We start from the raw sequence: 23,568 nt of genomic DNA, 5'->3' as shown, positions 1-23,568 counted from the left end.
CCCTGACTTAGCAAGAAGGCAGCCTGTATTTCCCTTAGTTAAACATCTCTGTTCTGTTATTGAGATCTACACAAATAGGGCTTTCTCTGCAGCTATTTCCACTAATCCTTTTAAAAGGTAACACTAACCCATCTCTAAACATGTTTCACAGAATTTCCACATACCTGCATTTGAACTCAATTCTCCCAGAAATACAAAGTACTCTCTTTCAGGTAACAAACAAACAAACAAACAAAACAACAACAACAACAGTGCACCTTGGGCAATTATCAGACTGCAGCAAATCTTTTATTACAAATAATTAAATCTCTCCATAACGTCTCAAACAGTATCAAACACCATTTCATATCTCTAACACAGAGCAGAGCAGGCATTCAGTACTAGAACCAAGTGAGAAGAAGTGTTAAATTTCAAGCTTCTGATCACATCACATGGTAACCAAAGCTTATATGTCATTTTCTCACGTTATCCAACTGTGCGTCTTATACATCTTGTCTCGGTGGAGACAAAAGTGTCTATTTAATTTTGTTAAGTGCAGGAAGTTGAGAGATAAAATCCAGTGAAAACACATCAATCTCAATTCAACTCAGTTAAAAAACAACACAGAAGCAAACTTAAATTAGCTGTTTTAAGGGAAGAAGGGGAAGGAAGGCATGGGATTAAGAGTCAAAAGTGTAACAAAGGCTGGTAGCTATACATGGCATGTATAGCTTTTGAAACTATTTGTCATACGATATTTTAAAATAAAGTGGCTTTTGTAGATTTTTCCTTTTTTGGTATTGTAAACATGTGCTCTTTAATAGTACCCGAATTTAATTTAAAACCTTTATTTTTTTCAAACAAAACATACTTTAAAGCCTTTAAGGCAAACGTCCTCCTAAGGAAAAAAGAAAGTCATTTATTATAAAACTGTGAGGACACCCAAGCAAGACCCCACTTAAGATTCGTCAGCATGAACTTGAGAGCTTTTGTCCACTGTTCCTCAGAATTAAACTGGGTTTTGATGGAATAGGAGCCACCGCTGCCTCCTGTGTCTTCAATCTTGCCTTTTTCCACATCCATCCTGCAGATGGACACAGCAGAGCTCATTAGTAACTGAGATCCGAGTTAAGTCAGTTCAGGCAAATGGGCAAGGACTCAATCATGGGACCATTCACGTCATTTTATCTACTAAAGAACTCTTGGCGAGGAACGGTAGTGTATTTTGGATTTGCTTGAAAGCCAAAAATCAAGAAGGCTGTCACAAGAGTCTCATTGTCATTGTGGAGTACAGGGACAGGACACACACCCAAACAGATGACAAGCCTGGAGCAGAGGGTAAGTGAGGGTTACAGTACTCCTCACTGTTTTCCTAGGCATCCCTGAGCTCATGGGGAGAGAAGGGCAGCAGAAGAAAAGAAATGCTTTGTTTTGGGGCGACAGAAGCAGCTCGGCCTTACTCTCTTGAACTAAGACTGCCATCCATCACCGGGCTCCTACACAATTTGGCCAAAGGAAGCATTCCTGTATATTTCCAGGGTCTTAAGGAAACATCCTCCTGAAATTGGAGAGTGGGCATGAGCTCTGTGCTATGAAAATCCCCTGAACTAAGACAACATTCCTTTCTCCAGGAGCCAGGTGGTCACACTTGGTCCTCCCTGCAGTGCTACATCAGTCTTTGCCCATCAGTGTCAAGTGATTTCGTACCATTTTCTGCTTTCCCACCTTCTATATGTTGTTTTTTTTTTTTCCTTCTATATGTTTTGCCTTTATTCTTACTGTCCTTTCAATCCTGCTCAATTTGGTCCTACTCTAGGTTCATTCAGCACTGGGGGATACTGACCTGTAAGGAAGACAAAAACGTGTCTCGCCTTTCTCAACCTCTTCTTTGAACTGCTGAACACAGTCCAGGAAAGCCACCATTGCATGGTCAAACTTGTTGTCCCAGAAAAACCGCAACCCACCAGAACAGTATAATGGCAGCTCCTGCCCAAGAAGAGAGAACTGGCTATGGGTGTGGCACTAAGACAGGCTATTATATTTCAGAGACTGTTCCCAATCCTCTCAATCTCTCAAGTCATGTTCTTTCTGTATCCCACTGAAAACAGTAACTCTGGGCAAATAAAAATGCACTTAATACTGTTTTACTATCAATAGAAATGAATTAAATATTTATCTCACAGTGATTCACTCCCCATTCTAAAGCACACACTCTCCTCCAATCTGCCCATATCCCTTCTCAATAGACCGTGAAACACCTAACTTCTCTCTAGACCTCAAAGAGCTAATCCTGAACTAGACAAGACATTGACTCTTCTTGAGATATATCAGTCTAAGAAGGAAACTGAATAATGCCACTTTCAAAATAAAACCATTTTGTTAGAAGGTACAAGAATTCTGTATTCCAGCGATTATGGAGCTCCCCAGAGTACCTTGGATTTGTCTGTCAGAGACTCCAGGTACGAATGGTTTCCATAGGGAACAAGTCGATATCTAAAAGAAGAAGCATACAGAGATGGATACAGGACTCTTACTAAAGTGATTATTGGGATGTTAGAACCCAATGATTTTTCAGACTTCATCCTATCTCTTTTATTATTCCAACCCTCTCCCTCATCTCCCTATAGACTCCATGTTTAAGATTTGCTTAGCAGCCCTGGCCGGTTTGCTCAGTGGTAGAGCGTCGGCCTGGCGTGTAGAAGTCCCAGGTTCAATTCCCGGCCAGGGCACACAGGAGAAGCGCACATCTGCTTCTCCACCCCTCCCCCTCTCCTTCCTCTCTGTCTCTCTCTTCCCCTCCCACAGCGAGGCTCCATTGGAACAGAGATGGCCCGGGCGCTGGGGATGGCTCCTTGGCCTCTGCCCCAGGCGCTGGAGTGGCTCTGGTCGCAACATGGCGACGCCCAGGATGGGCAGAGCATCGCCCCCTGGTGGGCAGAGCCTCGCCCCCTGGTGGGCGTGCCGGGTGGACCCCGGTCGGGCACATGCGGGAGTCTGTCTGACTGTCTCTCCCCGTTTCCAGCTTCAGAAAAATACAAAACAAACAAACAAACAAAAAAAAGATTTGCTTAGCAGCCCAGGCTGGTTGGCTCAGCGGTAGAGCGTCGGCCCAGCATGTGGATGTCCCAGATTTGATTCCCGGCCAGGGCACACAGAAGCACCCATCTGCTTCTCCACCCTTCCCCCTCTCTTTCCTCTCTGCCTCTCTCTTCCCCTCCCACAGTCAAGGCTCCACTGGAGCAAAGTTGGCCTGGGTGCTGAGGATGGCTCCGTGGCCTCTGCCTCAGGCACTAGTGCCTCCAGGGCAATGGAGCAATGGCTCAGATGGGCAGAGCATCGCCCCCTGGTGGGCATGCTGGTGGATCCCAGTTGGGCACATGTGGGAGTCTCTCTGCCTCTGCTTTTCTCACTTCAGAAAAAAAAAAAAAGATTTGCTTACCGAACAAAGTATATTTATTATATAATTGTCTAGGGGGCCTTTGTGGATGAAAGTGTTTTAGATTTAACGACAAAAGCTGAAAAGAGCCTGAGGAACACTAAGGTTCTGGAGACAGATGGTAAGTTGGGGACCACTGCTAAGGTCATGCAGCTCAAGGACTGCTTATCAGTAGGAAGAGCCCTATGATGAGGGGAAAACCAGAAGCAGGCAGTCTCCACAGACAGGAAACTCCCAGGCTGTTGGGAGAAAGGGTTTCGGCCATAGTGGAGAGCAGTACCAGAATGGAGATACAAACGATATCAAAGATGTACCACGCCACAAGAAAGGGCTACATTTCTTACCTCTGAAATTTCAGACCCATCTTATTGGCCAGCGCATGGAGCAGCAACACCGTCTGGCCCCAAGCAGCATTAATTTCATTCCATTCCACAGGAACACTGGGCAAGCGACCCAGTCTGAAGTTATTGATTGTGCCAAATTGTCCACTGTGCCTACAGAAGAAGGCAAACGGGCAAGGAAAAATATAGGGAGAACTTAAAACTTAGCAAATTCTGACACTTCCTGCTCTCACCTAAAAGCTAGCCTATACCTCTCTCATCTCCAGATTCATATATCCAACCTCTACGTGGTGCTTCAAATATATGTCTAAGTGTCAGTCCTCACCTCTCTACCTGCTGCTCAGATGCCAAAGCAGAGCCTGGGTACCATCCTTGAATGCTCTTTCTCAGCTCCCCCCCTGCAAAAAAGCACCACTCTGGTGATTCTACCTCCTAAATCTCATCAAGCTGTCCACTTCTCCCCAGACTCGATGCTACTACTTTCTTTTCCTGTGACGATTGCTACTAACTGTCTCCTTACCAAAAATACTGCCCTCTTCCCCAAGTTCTTTCTCACATTGCAGGTAAAGTTATCGGAATCGCAAACGTGATTATATCACTTTCCTGTCTAAAATGCTTCAGTGGCTCCCAATGCCTTCGGTTCAAGTCTGCAGGCTTTTATGACACCTACAAGATACTTTAGGAACTGGTAACTCTCCAGTTTCATATCCTGTCATTCTCCCCTTTACACTCAATCTCTAGTCACAATAAGCTCTCTGAATTCACCACTCCCACTTTCCTGTTTCTTTACACATGTTCTCTCTGCCAGAAACCACCCCCCTCCTCTGCAGACTTCTACTTCACATCTCAGCTTAAACATCAACCTCCCCAGCCTGACCTGTGGTGGCGCAGTGGATAAAGCGTCGACCTGGAAATGCTGAGGTCGCCGGTTCAAAACCCTGGGCTTGCCTGGTCAAGGCACATATGGGAGTTGATGCTTCCAGCTCCTCCCCCCCCCTCTGTCTCTCCTCTCTCTCTGTCTCTCCCTCTCCTCTCTAAAATGAATAAATAAAAAAAAAAACAAAAACAAACAAACAAACAAAAAAACCATCAACCTCCCCTAAGCAAAACGTTCCATGCGGCCTCCCCACATTGGGTCAAGTAGCCATTGTGTTCCCACAGTACCCTATATTAACCATTATCACATTGTGTTATAATTGTCTATTACTTATCTATCTTTTCCACGAGATTATAAGCAACTAGAAAGAATACAAATTGTTTGCTGTTGCCATCCCAGTGCTTAGAATAGTACCTACCACACAGAAGATGCTCAACAGATACTAAATGGATAAAACATCAAATAAATTAATACGTGAATGTCCTTTGGGGTAAGAAATCAGCTCCAGGCAGAGAACCAGAATTTCATGTGGCTGGAGGGTTCAGATCTTTCTTTGAAAGAGTAGATGGCAATAAGCTCTAGAATTCCAATTCCCCTGATTGTTCCTAGCCCGTCACAAGGAATCAAAGAAACCTGATGGGGTAAGAATGATATACAGTCCTATTTTGTGGGAGATGGGCACCCTGGCTTGGTGGTCAACAGCTGAAGCCAGATTTGTGGTACTTCCCAGATCTTCACCCTCCAGCCCTCATTACCAGATGTGGAAGGTTGCATTGAAAACGTTGGTTTTCTTCAGCTTGTCCAGCTGCATCTGGGCGTAACGCATCTGGTTTTCTACGCTCTTTAGCTCATCGTCCAGTTCCAGTTGTTGTCGTTTAAATTCACTGTATTCCCTCTGATACCTGTGAGCAACCAAGGTAGCCATTGAAGGTTGTTAGTTTGGAGGCTAAAATTTCTGTTATCACTCTCCTTAATGATTTTTTCTTAGTAATCACGGTTGCATCTAGTCACAGCAGCTTTCAGATTTGTCAGAGATCCTACGCAAAGGAACTTATCTGCACCAGTTGTTTTGCCTGGGAGAGACAGGAATGTCTCAAATTCCAGCTGCCCATATTCAAAAAGAGGAGGAAAAAGAGACTCAAACTAGGGCCAAACATCTCTTAGATGTCTAATTTTTTCCAAAATCAAAGTGAGTGGGTCAAGAGTGGCTTCTTCCATGGATTAGTCATAACTGAACTTCTATAACTTCACCTCTATATACTTACTATCCTTTAAAATAGTTAGTAATCACCATTTCCACACTTGATCTTAGCCAAATGGCTGAGAAGTGTTTAGTAAACACCATTTCCAATGGAACTTGTTACACTGCTCTGTGAAAAATTAACTTTTTGTCCTGTCCTTCATATCCCCTATTTCAGTGAATGTGAAAACTGTCTCCTCCAATAGACAGAGGGTTCTCTCAGGTCAAGAGCACCAGTGAAAATTTTGAGCTAAGAAAGAATGAATGTAGGCCAATATGCTCATCCTTCCAGAGCAGGATGCCGGGTGCAGCAGCTGACTAACCCAAATGAGCCCAGTTCCCTACAGCACAGAGCTGTGACTACAGCCCTTGCTATCCTTTCTCTATTTAATCAACATGCTTTTTTCACTTAATCATGCTGACCCTCCACATATAACCCTTCAAACAAAACTCTAGAAACAGGGCCTGGAAACAATATGCAGGATCCAGAGCAGACATGCTGCGAAATGACAGCTGACTGCAGCTTACAAACAAATCAGACACATTCAGCTGGAGCTTTGAGGGCAGGAAAAGAGAAGAACAGGGTGATCACTCACTGCGCCTCCTCCTGGTCCAGTCTCTCAGCCTCAGCCTGCACCTTCTCGAGATTTTCTGCCACTATCTTACGGTTTTTTTCCACATCTTCCAGCTCCTGAATCAGCCTCTCCTCTTCCAACGCCAGCTCCTTTAGTTCCAGCTGCAGCTGTTCACTGTCATTCTCATTCATTTGCTCTAAGATCTCCAAACAGCGTCTGCCAAGGACACACAGTATGCTTACCAGAGGGAACCTGTTCACCTGAGTGGAACACAGCTCTTGGGTAAGGACCAGGCAGGCTCAGACCAGTGACAGCTCAAGCCCATATGTCATTTTCTGGACCCTGGCTCTAGAAGCACTCACTTGTAGTTCTGACACTCATTTTCAGTGACGTTGAGCTGAGTGTCCAGCTGGTCTAAAAGAGTATCTGTGCATTCCTCACACAGTGGGTGATCCACATCTGTCTGGCCTGACATGATGTCAAAAAGGTCCCCAGTGACCTGGAAGTGTCGAAGAGTCAGGGTAGGGCCTTCCCCACGCTACCTGCCCAGTCACCCCCACCTCTACCAGTCATGCCCACTGCTTGATGCTGGAATGAGGCTGACTTGCCTTCAGTCTTCGGCTGAGGTTCTCCATGGTCCCACCATCGGATGCCTCCCCAATCAGAGTGAAGCTGTTGGCACTTTCTGTAGACATCATCCTGCAGACAGCCCCCCGCCCATGGGCCACATGAGGGAGCAGAGAGGCCTCCTCCACCTACTGTGGTGCCAGTGGCAGAGACTCTCAAGCACCAGCTGAGGGGCCTCAAGGTGCACACCCACTCCTAGCCTGACTGACCTCCCAAAGGTCCCTCTCTCCCGAGGGAAGGCCATGCTGGTCCTCCACAGGGGCACTCAGCAGGAAGGCTGGCCTGGATGGACTACGGAGGGAGAGGGGCAATCAAAAACTGAGATGTGTGTGTCTATGACGGAAAAGGAGAACCTGGAAAGACCACATTTTAATATTACGTCCCTCGCCAGCCACCTTCACATGCATCAATAACTAAGAATCTGAACATCTACAACATTTGCTATTTTTAAACTTTTCAAGAGCCCATCTTTTCTATTTGTTAATCACTCCCTTGACTTGGTCTCAATTCTTTATCATGAGAGCTACTGTCTCTTCCCACATGTGAATGGCTATAGGAAAAACTAATTGGGTTTTCCAGTACTAACTGAATACTGGAAAGTGATGGGCCAGGTGTAAGGGAATGCATCTTTTCTAAAAGAGTCAAAAGGCTAAGTGATGCTTCATCTCTTTCACCTAGCTCCAGGCCTCAAGTCCGGGTTCAGTTAAAGTTCTACTAGTCTTTGGCAAGGAGCAGGGGGCTGAGGAGTAGTAGGCACCTGGCTGGTGGGATGAATCTGCGAGAGACACCATCCTGGCGAGTTTCAATAAATGGCTCCTGGGAAAGAAATAAGAGGGCATTAGAATTCTGACAGTTTAGAGGTGAAGTCTATTTCCCAAAGACAGCCTCAGAACTATCTGGCTTTATACCTGATAACCACAAGACTGATAAACCACAGAGACTTAACAAATGGGTATTATCTAGCCAACTCTTGGATACTAAGGAAGGACCCCTGGTACAGACACACTTCAAGTCCCATATGATTTTTTGTGGGGAACAGCATTCCCTAACTATGTTTATACTCAATTATAACTTAACTATACATTTTCTCAACATTAGTCAGGGGTAAAGGTGAGATGTCCTATATATCAGAACACAAGGACAAAGCCAGATCAGACTACAATGAAGGTTGCCATGACATAGAAAAAAGTAGGTAATTTGATGTTTTCAATACTTTGACATAATTTATATGTGATAAAAAACCTATGACATCTGTTTTTGGCAATGAAAATGCTCACTGAAGTTATCACAGTTTAAAATGACATGTTCTCTAACACTGACAATCCTATCTGGCCAGGGTAATTATATAATTCGTTGCCCAAACCAAGATACTTTAGAGAATGAAGAGAAGTGGATATTAATAATTACCTAGGACAACAGATATAAACTAGATATGCCCTGAGATGACCTGGATCCACAGGTCATCACATCTCTCACCTATAATGGCTTATAATTCTGCCTCAAATAAAGAACCTCTCTTCACATTTTTGAATGGATGCCCCATTCAGTAACCCTGTGACCTCAGGTGCACTTCCTTACCTCCAATGATCCACAGCGGCCTGATTGCGTAGAATGTCTCTTATTAACCAGACATCCCCAAAATCTGTGGCTCTAGAAGCACAAAGTACCTTGCAGAAACCCGGTTTGCCTTTCAGTGTTTCCTACCTCTCCTGAGTTAGCCTCTTCCTCCTGGGTCTCTCCTGATTTCACCTGGGCTGTGGCAAGTAATGGAGCTAAGGGCAAGGAAAATATTAAGTCAGAAAGAATCCTATCAAAGCAGAAGTGGAGCATGACCAGGTGTTGGTACAGTGGATAGAGCATCGGCCAGGAAGGCTGAGGACACAGGTTTGAAACCCTGAGGTCACTGGCTTGAGCGCGGGGTCACTGGCTTGAATGTGGGATCATAGACATGACCCATGATTACTGGCTTGAAGCCCAAGGTCTCTGGGTTGGGCCCAAGGTCACTGGTTTGAGCAAGGGGTCACTGGCTCAGCTGGAGCCCCCCCAGGTCACAGCACACATGAGAAAGCAATCAATGAACAGCTAAGGTGTCGCAACAAAGAATTGATGTTTCTCATCTCTTTCCCTTCCTGTTTGTCCCTGTCTGTCCTCTCTCTCTTTAAAAAAAAAAAAGTGGATATGAAAGTATAAAAAAAGAATTAGAAACATCCTTATCATCACCCCACCTCTACCTTTTTCTGAGAGTACCATTTACACAAAGAAGAATCTCTTCTTCCCCTTGTTCCCATTAAATAAGATTAAGGGGCTGTTAATTTTTTCTCCAGTATAATGTTATGGTTATGTTTTTAAAGATACCTTATCTTTAAAAAATAGTTACCAAAATATTTATGGTATTTATTTTTGGGGTTTGCTTCAAAATAATTTGGGGTGGGAGGGAAAGAGATAGGGCTGCAGATAAAACATGATTAAATGTGCATCGATAATTGTTGAAGTGCCCTGGCCGGATAGCCGGTTGGTTAGAGCATCATCCTGAAGCACAGAGGTTGCCAGTTTAGTTTGATCTCTGGTCAGGGCACATACAGGAACAGATCTACATTCCAGTCTCTCTCGAAAATCAATAAAAAAATAACATTTAAAAAAATAATTGTTGAAACTAGGTGATGGGTACATAGAGTTCATTATACACTTGGAAGTTTTCCATAACAAAAGTAAAAAAACAAAATAATGAGAGGGAATGGGAGGTGAGTGGAGGTATAGAGGACACAAGACTGAGAGAATGTAGTTACTTGTTGAAGCTGGGTGATGTTCATTATGCCCTTCTCTTAGCTGTATATTTGAAAATCTCCAAAATAAAAAGGTTTCTTTTTAATTTTTCCATTGATTTGAGAAAAAAAAAAAGAGAGAAGGGGGAAGGAGGGGGGAGGGAGGGAGAGAGGGAGAGAGAGAGAGAGAGAGAGAGAGAGAGAGAGAGAGAGAGAAGCATCAGCTCTTGTGCACTCATTGGTTGCTTCTCTTATGTGCCCTGACCCGGGATTGAACCCAAAGACCTCAGCGCACTGGAAGATGCTCTATCCACTGAGCAACTCGGTCAGGGCCACCATAATAAAAAGTTCTAAATCCATTAAAGAGTTAATTCTCAAAGAAGAGAAATTGGGTAGTAACAAAGGCTAACATTTATTTAGTTTTATTTGTCCAGCATATTCCTAAGTATTTATGTTCTTAGTCATATTTGATTTTTAAAACTACCTGGAAGTCATTTTACAGATAAAGAAACCAAAAAACCAGGACCTCGAGAGGTGATGTCACTTGCAAAACGACATTCACCTAGTAAATGATGCCAGGATTTATATCCAAGCAGGCTGATTCCGTCAGATCCTTGAGCTTATTTAAACTGCCTATTCAGTTTTTTGGGTTTTTTAAAACTAAATCTCACTTCTTGAGACTATGAGACTCTATTACTCCATTTATCAACTGTTGACCACTGGGTAAATCACTTAAGCTTTCTTTCTTTTTTGTGTGTGTATTTTTCTGAAGTGAGAAGCTGGGAGGCAGAGACACACTCCTGCATGCGCTAGACCGGGATCCACTCGGTATGACCAGGAGGGGGTGGTGCTGGGGTGTTGCTGCGTTGCAGCAGGAGCCATTCTAGCACCTGAGGCGGAGACCATGGAGCCATCCTCAGCGCTGGGCCAGCTTTGCTCCAATGGAGCCTTGGCTGCAGGAGGGTAAGAGAGAAGGGGAAGGGTGGAGAAGCAGATGGGCGCTTCTCCTGTGTGCCTTGACCGAGAATCAAACCTGGGACTTCCACATGCCAGGCTGATGCTCTACCACTGAGCCAACTGGCCAGGGCCACTTAAGCTTTCTGAGCCTCAATTCCTCATTTGTAAAATCATCCCTAGGGGTTGTTGCAGGGACTAAACAAAGTAATGCATGTAATGAACTTGGTATATGACAAGTCCTCAAAAAATGCCCTTTATTTTATTTTCACATATATATAATATATATTATATATATTATATATCTACTGAAACAGCAGGAGTAAAAACTAAGAACAGTTCCTTGTTATAGAAAGCTCTCAGAAGCATACTATGTCAGAACTTCTTTATGTTTCAGATGAGAAAACAGGGAGTCAAAGCGATTAAGTGACTTTCCTAGGTCTACACTGGAGTCTGTGACAGACTGCACAGACAGACATCTTAAGACCTACATCTCCAAAGCTGCTCACTTTCAACAATTTTGACCACTCTCTTTGCAAGGGTCTCGCTGACCTGTGAGCTCCTGGATGGTGACACGGTCCAGGATCTTGAAGCTCGTGTCCAGTTTTAGGGGCTGGCTGCAGCGCTGGCAAACAAAGCTCACCTGCATGGTGCTGCTGGACGTCTTCGATCCCTCCATCCCTGCGGCGGTGGAGAGGAGGCGATGTTAGGGAGAATAGGCACCCTTGAACCCCCGGTCCGAGGCTACCACCAACCTTGCTGGTGTGAAGGGGGAAATCCCGCCCGCGCCGTTCCCTCTAGCAACCGCACGATACCAAGTGGACTTGCTTCCGGGGCAGCCCCGGCAAAGACTGTTTACAGCCCAGTCAGAGAGGGGCTGCATTAGGGGCAGTCAGGGTTCCCAGGCTCCCTTCTAAGGCCGCGATTCAGTCCTCGACGCTGTTCACCTCGGGGCCCGGAGCCCGCCACCCTGGTCTGGTCTACCGCGGGGGCACCGTGGCCTCAAGTCTGTCCTGGAGCGAGGCCTTCAGAACTGCCATAGCCAGCCTTCAGCTACTTCCCGGTCGGCCTGCGGAGGACTTCCGCCCTGACCGGATGTGACGCCACGACGGCTGCAGTTGTAGGAGGAGCCAATAGGTCCGTTTTGCCCCGGCCGCTTTCGGGCCGGTTTGCGCCCCCTAGAGGCTGAACTGGGAAACGCGGCAGGCATAGGCTGACGGGCAAAGGTTGGGAGGGGAAGTGGAGAGACAGAATTGGAGAGAATGAGGAGGCTCCGCCTTTCTCTAATTCAGTGACTTTTCTTCAGATGTCGCTTCTGAAGAGCCACTTTAATTATTCCTGCAGTATCTGTTAAAAAAAGTTTCGCTTTGGGAGAGCTGGGATTTCTCTCAAACGTCCCTGAGAGAGTGGTAGACACACTTGGAGGGAAGGTAAACTTTTATTTTATATTATAAAATTTCAATTAATTAATTGGGAAAAGTCAAGCACTTCAGATACTGAAATGTATAAAGATATATCTTTTATAATAAAGTATAAAATTAAAACATTTCTGTTTTGGTGCAGGAATAGGGCGGTCAATGACTCGGAATAGAGTTCAAAAATGGACTAAGTGGCCCTGGCCGGTTGGCTCAGCGGTAGAGCGTCCGCCTGGCGTGTTGAAGTCCCGGGTTCGATTCCCAGCCAGGACCCACAGGAGAAGCGCCCATCTGCTTCTCCACCCTGCCCTCCCCCCCTTCTTCCTCTCTGTCTCTCTCTTCCCCTAAGGCTCCATTGGAGCAAAGTCCGCGGGGGTGCTGAGCACAGCTCCATGGCCTCACCTCAGGCACTAGAATGGCTCCGCCAGGCCCAGATTGGCAGAACATCGTCCCCTGGTGGGCAGGCCGGGTAGATACCGGTCCGGCGCATGTGGGAGTCTGTCTGACTGCCTCCCTACTTCTAACTTCGGAAAAATACAAAATAATTTTAAAATAGACCAAGTATACAGGGGGATTTAGTTTGTGATAAAGTATTCCAAATCAGTGGAGAAATGAACTATATACTTAATGTAATGAGTGGGGCAAAAGAACCATGTAGATAGAGGTGAGCTGAATCTTCTACTTCACTGCTTACACCAGAAAGTCCAAGTTAGCCACGGATTTAGGCAACAAAAATATAATGAATAAGGGGGAAGGGGGACAGAAAAAAAAGAAAAAATACAATGATTAAAAAAGTACTATATGCCTGGTATGTGGTGGCGCAGTGAATAGAGCATTGACCTGGAATGCTGAAGTTGAGGGTTTGAAGCCCTGGGCTTGCCCTGTCAAGGCACATATGACAAGCAAGCAAAACAAGCAACTAGCCTAACCTGTGGTGGCACAGTAGATAAAGCATTGACCTGGAACACTGAGGTCGCCACCCTGGGCTTGCCTGGTCAAGGCACATATGGGAGTTAATGCTTCCTGCTCCTCCCCCTTCTCTCCATCTCCTCTCTAAAATAAGTAAACTTCTTTAAAAAAAGTTTAAAACGACCCAAGTAACTGTGAATTTTTTTTAATTATTTATTTATTTATTTTTACAGAGACAGAGCGAGAGTCAGAGAGAGGGATAGACAGACAGGAATGCAGAGAGATGAGAAGCATCAATCATCAGTTTTTCGTTGTGGCACTTTCTTTGTTCATTGATTGCTTTCTCATATGTGCCTTGACCGTGGGGCTACAGCAGACCGAGTAATTCCTTGCTCAAGCCAGCAACCTTGGGTCCAAGCTGGTGAGCTTTGCTCAAATCAGATGAGCCCACGCTCAAGCTGGCGACCTCGGGGTCTCGAACCTGGGTCCTCCGCATCCCAGTCCGACACTCTATCCACTGCGCCACCACCTGGTCAGGCAGTAACTGTGAATTTATACTTCTCACTACTCATGCCTCTCTATAAAAACCAATAAATAAAAACTTTTAAAAAGTACTTCATGAAAGCATGAGTGAATATTTTTAATAATCCTGGAGTGGAAAAGTTCTGCCTAAGCATGACATGAAAATCAGAAGCCCAAAAGGAGAATACTGAATTTTACTCCTTAGAAATGAAAGCTTCTGGAACTATCAAAGACACTGTAAAAAAAAAATTACAAAAGAAAAATGTGGGGCTCTGGCCCCATGGCTCCGTTGGTTAGTGTCCTCTGGATATGCCAAGGTTGTCAGTTGGATCCCTGGTCAGGACACATACAAGAGTTGACCAATGAATGCACAAATAAATGGAACAACAAGCCAATGTTTTCTCTCTCTAAAATTAGTAGTAATAATAAAAAAGTTAAACTTGCCCTGGCCGGTTGGCTCAGTGGTAGAGCGTCGGCCTAGCGTGTGGAGGACCCGGGTTCGATTCCCGGCCAGGGCACACAGGAGAAGCGCCCATTTGCTTCTCCACCCCTCCGCCGCACTTTCCTCTCTGTCTCTCTCTTCCCCTCCCGCAGCCAAGGCTCCATTGGAGCAAAGATGGCCCGGGCGCTGGGGATGGCTCTGTGGCCTCTGCCTCAGGCGCTAGAGTGGCTCTGGTCGCAACATGGCGACGCCCAGGATGGGCAGAGCATCGCCCCCTGGTGGGCAGAGCGTCGCCCCATGGTGGGCGTGCCGGGTGGATCCCGGTCGGGCGCATGCGGGAGTCTGTCTGACTGTCTCTCCCTGTTTCCAGCTTCAGAAAAATGAAAAAAAAAAAAAAAAAAAAAATTAAACTTGCTTTTTACTTGGTTCAGTTGACTACTTTGAGAGTGGTCTGAAGAAGGGCAAGGTTGGAAACAGGAAGACCAGATAGGAGGGGTTTTTTTGCATTAATTGACACGAGATGATTGTCTATTGAAATAAGAAAAGTTACATGCAGACTGACCACACAGTGGCGCAGTCGATAGAGCGTCGACCTGGGACAATGAGGACCCAGGATCGAAATCCTGAGGTCGCTGGCTTGAGTGTGGGCTCACCAGCTTGAGCACAGGGTTGCCACTTGAGTATGGGATCATAGACATGACCCCATGGTTGCTGGCTTGGGTCCAAAGGCTGCTCGCTTAAAGCCCAAGGTCACTGGCTTGAGCAAGGGGTCACTGGCTCAGCTGGAACCACCAGTTAAGGAATGTATGAGAAAACAATCAATGAACACCTAAAGTGCCACAACAGTGAGTTGATGCTTCTCATCTCTCTCCTTTCCCTTCTCATCTCTGTCCCTGTCTGTCCCTCCCTCTTTCTCTCTTGCAAAAAAAAAAAAAAAGTTATAGGCAGTATACATGGTATGATTCCATTTGCAGAAAAAAATAATATACTGTATGTGGTGTATAATATGATATTACATTATATCAAGTGATACGCAGCAAGCAGTTTTTCATTGGACAATGGAACAAGACTTTACTTAGTTTGTGTTGTTAGATTATTTTTACAACAAGCTTATAGTTAATTTACAACAAAATTAAACTTTTACAGAAAGATAATGTAACAATACAAAAAGTTAGAGGTATAGTGTCATGGAATTACCCATAATCGCACTACACTATAATTGTATCGTCATGGCTGCATCACATCACATGCACTCTAACTTAACGTATTTGTTGCTGGAAATTTCCCTTGCTTCCAGTTTTGGTGATTACAATAACACTGCAAGGAAGAGCTGACTGCTTTCTTATGATAAAGCCTCATTATTGGGATTATTGATGAAAAGAGTATGGCTATTTCATGTCTCTTATTTAATATTAGCAACTGTTTTCCAGAGCAGTTGCACAAAATCATATTCTGCCTGCAATAATGTATATTTTTATTTTACTTTATTTTATACATTAAGTGAGAGGCATGGAGGCAGAGAGACAGACTCCTGCATGCACTGGGATGGGGACCCACCCAACAAGGCCACTAGTGGATGATGCTCTGCACATTTGGGGCTGCTGCTCCGTTGCTCAGCAACTGAACCATTTTAGCACCTGAGGTGAGGCCATGGACCCATCCTCAGCACCTGGGGCCAACTCACTCAAACCATTTGAGCCATGGCTGTGGGAGAAGAAGAGAGAGAGAGAGAAGGAAGAGGGGGAAGAGTAGAGAAGCAGATGGTCACTTCTCCTATGTGCCCTGACTGGGAATTGAACCCAGGACTTCCACATGCTGGGCCGATGCTCTACTGCTGAGCCAACCGGCCAGGGCCAGTAATGTATAAGAATCTGTTTCACGATGCCTTAGCCAGTATTAGGTATCAAATATTTGAGGAGTGAGGGGGAATAAATGGCACTTCCCTATTATATTAATTGGCATCATCGGGACCTGTGGTGGCACAATGGATAAAGCACCAACTTGGAACACTGAGGTCACTGGTTCAAAATCCTGGGCTTGCCCGGTCAAGGCACATATGGCAGTTGAGCTTCCTGCTCCTCTCCCCTCCCTTCTCTCTAAAATGAATAAATAAAATCTAAAAAAAAAATTGACATCATTTGTACAAATCAGCTTGTTCACTTTTTTGTGAACTTTCTGTTTGTGTCCTTTACTCATTTATCTACTAGGTAATATTTTGCTCAATATTTTTCATCAATTTGTATGACTGGTCTATTAATGTATTTTCCAGATGTGCAAAAGTTTTCAATTTTTATGAGGTCAAATCTGTCTTTTTTTTTCTGGGTGATTTATATTGCTTAGAAAGTCGTCCTCACTCCCAGTGCACTTTCGGCAGCACACTCTGGCCTTTCCCATTCCCCTCTTCTACCCCCCAGGTGTGTCACCTCTGACATTCTCCCTAAACTCCAAGAGTCCTTCCTAACTTTCTCTTATAAAAAAATTTTTAGGGCCCTGGCCGGTTGGCTCGGCGGTAGAGCGTCGGCCTGGCGTGCGGGGGACCCGGGTTCGATTCCTGGCCAGGGCACACGGGAGGGGTGCCCATTTGCTTCTCCACCCCCCCTCCTTCCTCTCTGTCTCTCTCTTCCCCTCCCGCAGCCAGGGCTCCGTTGGAGCGGGGATGGCCCGGGCGCTGGGGATGGCTCCTTGGCCTCTGCCCCGGGCGCTGGAGTGGCTCTGGTAGCGGTGGAGCGACGCCCCGGAGGGGCAGAGCGGCGCCCCCTGGTGGGCGTGCCGGGTGGATCCCGGTCGGGCGCCTGCGGGAGTCTGTCTGGCTGTCTCTCCCCGTTTCCGGCTTCAGAAAAGTGCAAAAAAGGAAAAAAAAATTTTTTTTAGTAAGTCATTGTCACTTTCCTATTATTTTAAATGTAGGTGATCTCCCTATGATTAGTATTACATAAATGTAATATATGAACAGATGATTTTCTCCTGGTATTGCTAATTAGTTTTTACAACCCTTCTTCCTCTTGGATCTTTCAGCATGAGACTCCCTCTAGAGTAGGTGAATGGAATCACTCCCAAAGAAATCCCACCTAGGCCTGGCATGGTGGGTTCGTAGTCCTACATTTCTTCCTGCTTTAACTACCACTACTAATGGTCTCAGAAAGGCATAGAGATATAATGGGCTTATAGAGGGGTATGGGTGTATAGAGATTACAACTGAGGGTTTGAAAGTCTAGACTGCCTGGGTTGAAAATGTATCTTTGTCATTCACCAACATTGATCTTGAGCAAATTATTCAACTACTCTTGTCTTGTTTTTAAAGTGAGCACAGGGTAGTGTGATGATTAAATGATGTAATAATATGAAGTAAAGAGAGCAATGCTCAGCACAGAGTAAACTGTCTGTGTGCCCTGCTGCTTGGAGAATATGTGACAGGTCAGTATGTATAGTGCTTGAGGGATTGTGAATACTCAACAACATACCCCAAATCATCAATTCAACAAAGGTTTACTGAGGACCTAATCAGTCTTATAGGTCTGAGAGGATACATTGGTGAACTGCTCTAATAGCTTATATTCTAGGGGAGAGAATTTGACAATAAACATGTAAACAAATGAATAAGATGATTTCAGATAATAGTAGGTATTATGGGATGAATTGAGTCTTTCAAAGATGTTAATGTTCAGTCCCAGGATCCTTTATGGAAATAGGGTCTTTGCAGATGATCAAGTTAATGAAGTTGTTAGGTTTCCCTAACCCAATATAACTGATGTTTTATACAAACAGTTTGAGCCCTAGCTGGGTTGGATAGGGCATCCTCCCAATATGCCAAAGTTGCAGGTTTGATCCCCCATCAGGGCACATATAAGAATCAACCAGCCTCATCAGGTGGTGGCGCAGTGGACAGTGTCAGATTGGGATGCAAAGGACCCAGGTTCAAAACCCCAAGGTCCCCGCTTGAGCACAGGCTCACCAGCTTGAGTGTGGGGTCGCTGGCTTGAGCATGGGATCATAGAGATGACCCAAAAGGTCGCTGGCTTGAGCCCAAGGTCGCTGACTTGAGCCCAAGGTCACTGGCATGAGCAAGGGGTGACTTGCTTGACACCCCCCCCCCCAGGTCAAGGCACATATGAGAAAGCAATCATTGAACAACTAAGGAGCTGCAACAAAGAACTGATGCTTCTCATCTTTCTCCCTTCCTGTCTGTCTGTCTGTTTCTGTCACACATACACACAAAAAGTCAACCAACGAATTCATAAGTAAAACAACAAATCGATGTTTCTCCTCTCTCCCTTTATCTCTCTCTTAAAAAAAAAAATTTAAAGGGGCAGTTTAGACACAAAGATAGTCAAGAACATGTGAAGAGACACAGAGAGAAGTTATCTCCAAGCCAACACCCGAGGCTACCAGGAGCTAGGAGAGAGGGCTGAAACAGGTTTCGCCTTAGTACCTTCAGCAGGAGCATGGTCCAGCTACTTTGATTTCAGACTGTGAAACAGTATGTTTCTCTTGTTCAAAGACACCCGTTTGTGTACTTTGTTAAAGCAACAAACCAATATAGTAGGTATGATAATGAGTGCATGGATGGGTGGAACAACAGGTTGATGTTTTATTGTCTCTCTCTAAAAATCAATCAATAAGTGTTTTTTTTTAATTTATTCATTCTACTCTTTTTAAATAATTTTATTTAGTGGGAGTGAGAGAGACAGACTGACAGAAAGGAAGGGAGATGAGAAGTGTCAACTTGTAGCTGTGGCACTTTAGTTGTTCATTGATTGCTACTCACATGTGCCTTGACAGTTGAGGAGCTCCAGCTGAGCCAGTGACCCCTTGCTTAAGCCAATGACCTTGGGCTTCAAGCCAGAGACCTCTAGGCTGAAGCCAACAATCACAAAGTCATGTCTGTGATCCCATACTCAAGCTGGCAACCCTGCACTCAATCTGTTGAGCCTGTGCTCAAGCCAGATGACCCCATGCTCAAGCCAGTTACCTCAGGGTTTCGAACCTGGGTCCTCAGTGTCCCATGCTGATGCTCTATCCACTGCACCACCACCTGGTCAGGCTATCCATCTTACTCTTGAGAGACATTTGAGTAGTTTTCAGTTGAGGCAATTGTGAATAGTGTTGCAATGTACATTCTTTTTCATGTTTTTAGTGAATACATTTATTTATACATTTCTGTTGGGTGTTTCTAGAGTTGGGATTTCTGGAAGATAGATTTATTCAGCTTTAGTAGATACTGCCATAACCACAGTTGACATATTAAAAGATAATTTGGGTATGAGTAGAGAATGCAATGTGGTAGTGGAGGTGATGGCAAGAGTGAACATGGAGACCAGTCTATCATAATGGTCCCAGCAAAGGATGACAGTGGCTTTGACTAGGGCCCTGGTCGGCAAACTGCGGCTTGTGAGCCACATGCGGCTCTTTGGCCCCTTGAGTGTGGCTCTTCTACAAAATACCATGTGCGGGCGCTACCTCGATAAGGAATGTACCTACCTATATAGTTTAAGTTTAAAAAATTTGGCTCTCAAAAGAAATTTCCATCGTTGTACTGTTGATATTGGGCTCTGTTGACTAATGAGTTTGCCAACCACTGGTAGGGTAACAAGTGAGGAGATGGAAAAAAAACATACTCATACAGGATTATACAGGTAAAACTGACAGGATCAGATGAAGGTTGGATGTGGGGAGATGAGGGAATGAGGAATCGAGGTTGATAGGTATTTGATTTCACAATTAGGTTGACAGTTGTGCTGGTTACTGAGATAGAAACAAGCAGAAAAATAACAGGTGTGTGGGAGAATCAAGAATTCACCTTAAGTTTGAGATGCCTTTTTAGTTGACAACTGGAACTCAGTAACATGTCAGGCCTAGAGAAGTAAATTTATAGCCATCAGCATACAGGTGTTGGGTACCACTGAGAGGTTCATGCAAGATGGAGAGGTGACCACTGGTGCTGTCAACATGGAAGTCATTAGTAACCTAACAAGAACTATCTCAGTGAGAATGTGGAATGGGAGTCTAACTGGAGAGGATTGGACTAAATGGGAGATAAGGAATTAGAATGAGACAACATTGCTCAAGAAGTCTTGCCATGAAGAAGAGCACAGAAATAGAGTGTGAAAGAGGAATCTGAATTCAAGGGAGGGTTTTTCTTAAGATGGGAGAGATTTACCATGTTTGGAAGCGTTCCAGTGGAGGAAGATATATGTAATACAGGAAAAAGAATGGAGAATCACTGAACACAGACCTTGAGAAAGTAAAAGATGGCCTGACCTGTGGTGGCACAGTGGATAAAGCGTCGACCTGGAAATGCTGAGGTCGCTGGTTCGAAACCCTGGGCTTGCCTGGTCAAGGTACATATGGGAGTTGATGCTTCCAGCTCCTCCCCCCTTCTCTCTCTCTGTCTCTCCTCTCTCTCTCTCCCTCTCCTTTCTAAAATAAATAAATAAATAAATAAATAAATAAATAAATAAAAATTAAAAAAAAAAAAAGAAAAAGAGGATGGGTTCCAATGCACAAAAGAGAGAGTTGGGTGGGGTTTTTTTTGTTTTTGTTTTTTGGGGGTATTTTTCTGAAGTGAGAAGCAGGGAGGCAGAGAGACAGAATCCCACATGCGCCCAACCAGGGTCCACCCGACATGCCCACCAGGGGGTAATGCTCTGCCCATCTGGGGCATTGCTCCGTTGCGACTGGAGCCATTCTAGTGCCTGAGGTGGAGGCCATGTAGCCGTCCTCAGTGCCCGGGCCAACTTTGCTCCAATGGAGCCTTGGCTACAGAAGGGGAAGAGAGAGATAAAGGAGAGGGGAAAGGGGGGAGAAGCAGATGGGCGCTTCTCCTGTGTGCCCTGGCCAGGAATTGAACCCAGGACTTCCACATACCAGGCCAATGCTCTACTGCTGAGCTAGCTGGCCAGGGCCAGAAAGAGTTGGTTTTTAATGGGAACAGGGATGTTTCCTTCAATAAAAGGGGAAGAAAGGCAGAAGGTATTTCCAGGTTGGCAGATTTGGTGGTGAGCTGAAATTCTCACTTGCTTGTTTTCACAGTGAAAAATAAGCCAAGACCATAAATTGGAGGTGGGAGGGGAAGGATATTGAAGGTTTGGGGAGATAAGATGGTATGACAGTCATTTGGAGTGTGGAAGAGTAAACTTGTCAGTAGTATGTAGTAGGGTCTCAGGCAGTGTTGCACACCCTCTTGAGATTTGTGGACATGAACTTAAAGAGAGACCAGTTATCAGTGATCATGTTTGATTTATAAGCACACAGGAATGAACAGAGTTTAGTAAATATAGTGGTGCCCTCGGCAACTGTTCACTGAATAAAGTGGAATATTATACACTGCTCACAAAAATTAGGGCATCAGGAAACATGCAGATACTCTAGTACTTTCAGACTTTTGTATAGTGCATTTTCACCAATGAAATAAAAGTTGGTTTTGTGTCTCATTTGCATAATCAACTTTCTTTGACTTGTCCTTTGCTTTTCTGATATTCTTGTTTAATAAAAAAAATCAAATGCTTTTTTTATTGCTTTATATTCATTTTGAAATATCCCCTAATTTTTGTGAGCAGTACATAAAACATTTGGATAAGGGAGGAGGAATGGAGATAAAGAAGGAATGTGTATATGCCTTCTTACAACTTGACAACAAAACACAAGTATTTGAGAACAAAGCCACCAAGAAGAACAAACATATTAAGTTTGTAAGTTGAAGTTATAAATTTTTAAATACATGCAGGGTAAAGCAAACTTAAAATAAGGTAAATTTTGGAAAGCATTTCTGAAGTTTTAGATCTGAGGTTAAATTTCCTAGGGACAAGTGTTAATATAAAATGGGAAAACAGATGTTAATAAGCAAGATAGGTAGTATGGGCTATGTTGTATGTAGTCTTGAATAAGCACAAAAGGTCTTTGAGTCTGAAAGCATGATAATTACATAGTTTAAAGAGTAACCTCTTCATGCTAAACACTAATAGGTAGCTTATCAAAATGGCTTATGTATCTAGTGCCTGCCTTGTGTCCTGGCACTGGCTAGTTCTTTCAAAGATATGATTTCCAATACTCACAACCCTACAGAATTTTTTGCACTTAATCAAATTTGTTTCCTAACAACCCACTTCACCCCACCTCACCCCACTCCCACCCAGCTCACTAGTCTTTCAATTTCTTCAATAGGACAACTTCTTTCCTTCCCCAAGGCATTTTCTTGGGCTGCACCTGTATCTTTGAAGGCTCCTCCCCTGAGTCTTCCCAAGCTAACCTCATTACATCCTTTAGATCTCAGAGTAATTGTTACTTCATCTAAAAGGCCTTCCTTGGCCACTTTATCTAAAATAGGTCCCTGCTATTTTCTCTGTATCAGTTTCCTAATATTTATCAAATTTTGTAATTATGGTGATGACAGTTTACTTTCAGGTGTCTTCCCCAGTATTAAGCCCTGTGAGACCAGAGAACTTGAGTCTTATTTACCTTTGATTTCCCAGAGCTGTGCTGTTCTATACAGGAGCCACTAGTCACACGTGCCTATTCAGTACTGCAATTGTGGCACGTCTGAATTGAGATGTGCTGTAAGTTTAACATTCTTACCATATTTTGAAGACTTGGTATGAAAAAAAGAATGTATATGATCTCATTAATTTAAAAATATTGATTACACATTGAATTAATATTTGGAGAAACTTGGTTAAGTATGATTAAAATTAATTTCACCCGTTTTACTTTTTAATGTGGCTACTAGAAGATTTTAACTTACTTAAGTGACTAACATTATATTTCTAGGCTCTGCGGCAGTGTTGTTACAGAGCCTAGCACAACGGCCCGCCCATTTTATTTAGCAAAATAACCAATGTCGACAGACCGAGAGAATGGGTGAGTGGAGATAAGGTCTTTGCCTCCCATTAGGAAAATGGATACAGCACTGTCCTAGAAATCAGGAGACCTGGGTTCTGTTCCAGGATTAAGTGGCATCACCGTGAAGCCAACCCATTCTGGGCGTTAATTTACCCATCAGGCAGTTGATCTCCGATGTCTGAAAGTGTATGAGAGTTAAGTGGTGGAGAAAGGTGGGGAAGCCTGGTACAATAGAACTTTGTCTCTGGCTCTAGCATAGCAGTAGAGCTTCGGTCAAAGAGAAGAGGCTGCAAGAATCTCAGACGAGATCCCTGAAGCTAGCGCCGGGACCGACAGCTTTCTCGGTCTAACGTCACTTGCGCGCGACGACATCGTTGGTCCTGTCCTCCAAGCGGCAGCGCTAAGAAAGTCCTTTCGGTGAAGGCGAGTGCCGAGCTAACAGAGAGTCAAACAGCTCCTGAGTCTCTCTGGGACTCAGTAAACCAGCCTCCGCCACCCTCCCTTTTACTTTCCTCTTACCGGGCACAGGAACTGGGGAGATATGAACCTGACCCGAGCATCCAGAGTCGACCCTCAGTACGGCTGCGCAAAGCCCATACGCATTCTAGCTGGAGTCCCGGCGATTGGCTGTGACGTAACTTCCGGCGTGAGCGG

At 44.6% G+C, this 23,568-nt stretch overlaps 1 protein-coding gene across 3 annotated transcripts; it reads right to left on the bottom strand.

Annotated features, from left to right (window-relative positions):
• Positions 1–262: 262 nt before the first annotated feature.
• On the bottom strand, positions 263–23,534 carry BECN1 (beclin 1). 3 transcript variants are annotated; one of them, XM_066364094.1, is made up of 12 exons: positions 23,434–23,534; positions 11,344–11,472; positions 8,780–8,847; positions 7,833–7,891; positions 7,057–7,147; positions 6,811–6,947; positions 6,470–6,664; positions 5,389–5,535; positions 3,760–3,909; positions 2,412–2,472; positions 1,823–1,965; positions 263–1,063 (listed from the first exon to the last, which is right to left on the bottom strand). In XM_066364094.1, the coding sequence occupies exons 2-12, from the start codon at positions 11,468–11,470 to the stop codon at positions 895–897; spliced, it is 1,347 nt and encodes a 448-aa protein (XP_066220191.1). In that variant the 5' UTR covers positions 11,471–11,472; positions 23,434–23,534; the 3' UTR covers positions 263–894. The 3 variants fall into 3 exon arrangements, with proteins under 3 accessions (XP_066220191.1, XP_066220189.1, XP_066220190.1); XM_066364092.1 differs by lacking the exon at positions 23,434–23,534 and adding an exon at positions 11,739–11,895; XM_066364093.1 differs by lacking the exon at positions 23,434–23,534 and adding an exon at positions 11,547–11,721.
• Between the last annotated feature and the right edge of the window lie 34 nt (positions 23,535–23,568).

This window comes from Saccopteryx leptura, chromosome 2, assembly GCF_036850995.1.
Source record: "Saccopteryx leptura isolate mSacLep1 chromosome 2, mSacLep1_pri_phased_curated, whole genome shotgun sequence".
Lineage (NCBI taxonomy): Eukaryota > Metazoa > Chordata > Mammalia > Chiroptera > Emballonuridae > Saccopteryx > Saccopteryx leptura.
The sequence above is the reverse complement of the archived record's forward strand: the minus strand, read 5'-3'. Positions and strand labels throughout refer to the sequence as shown.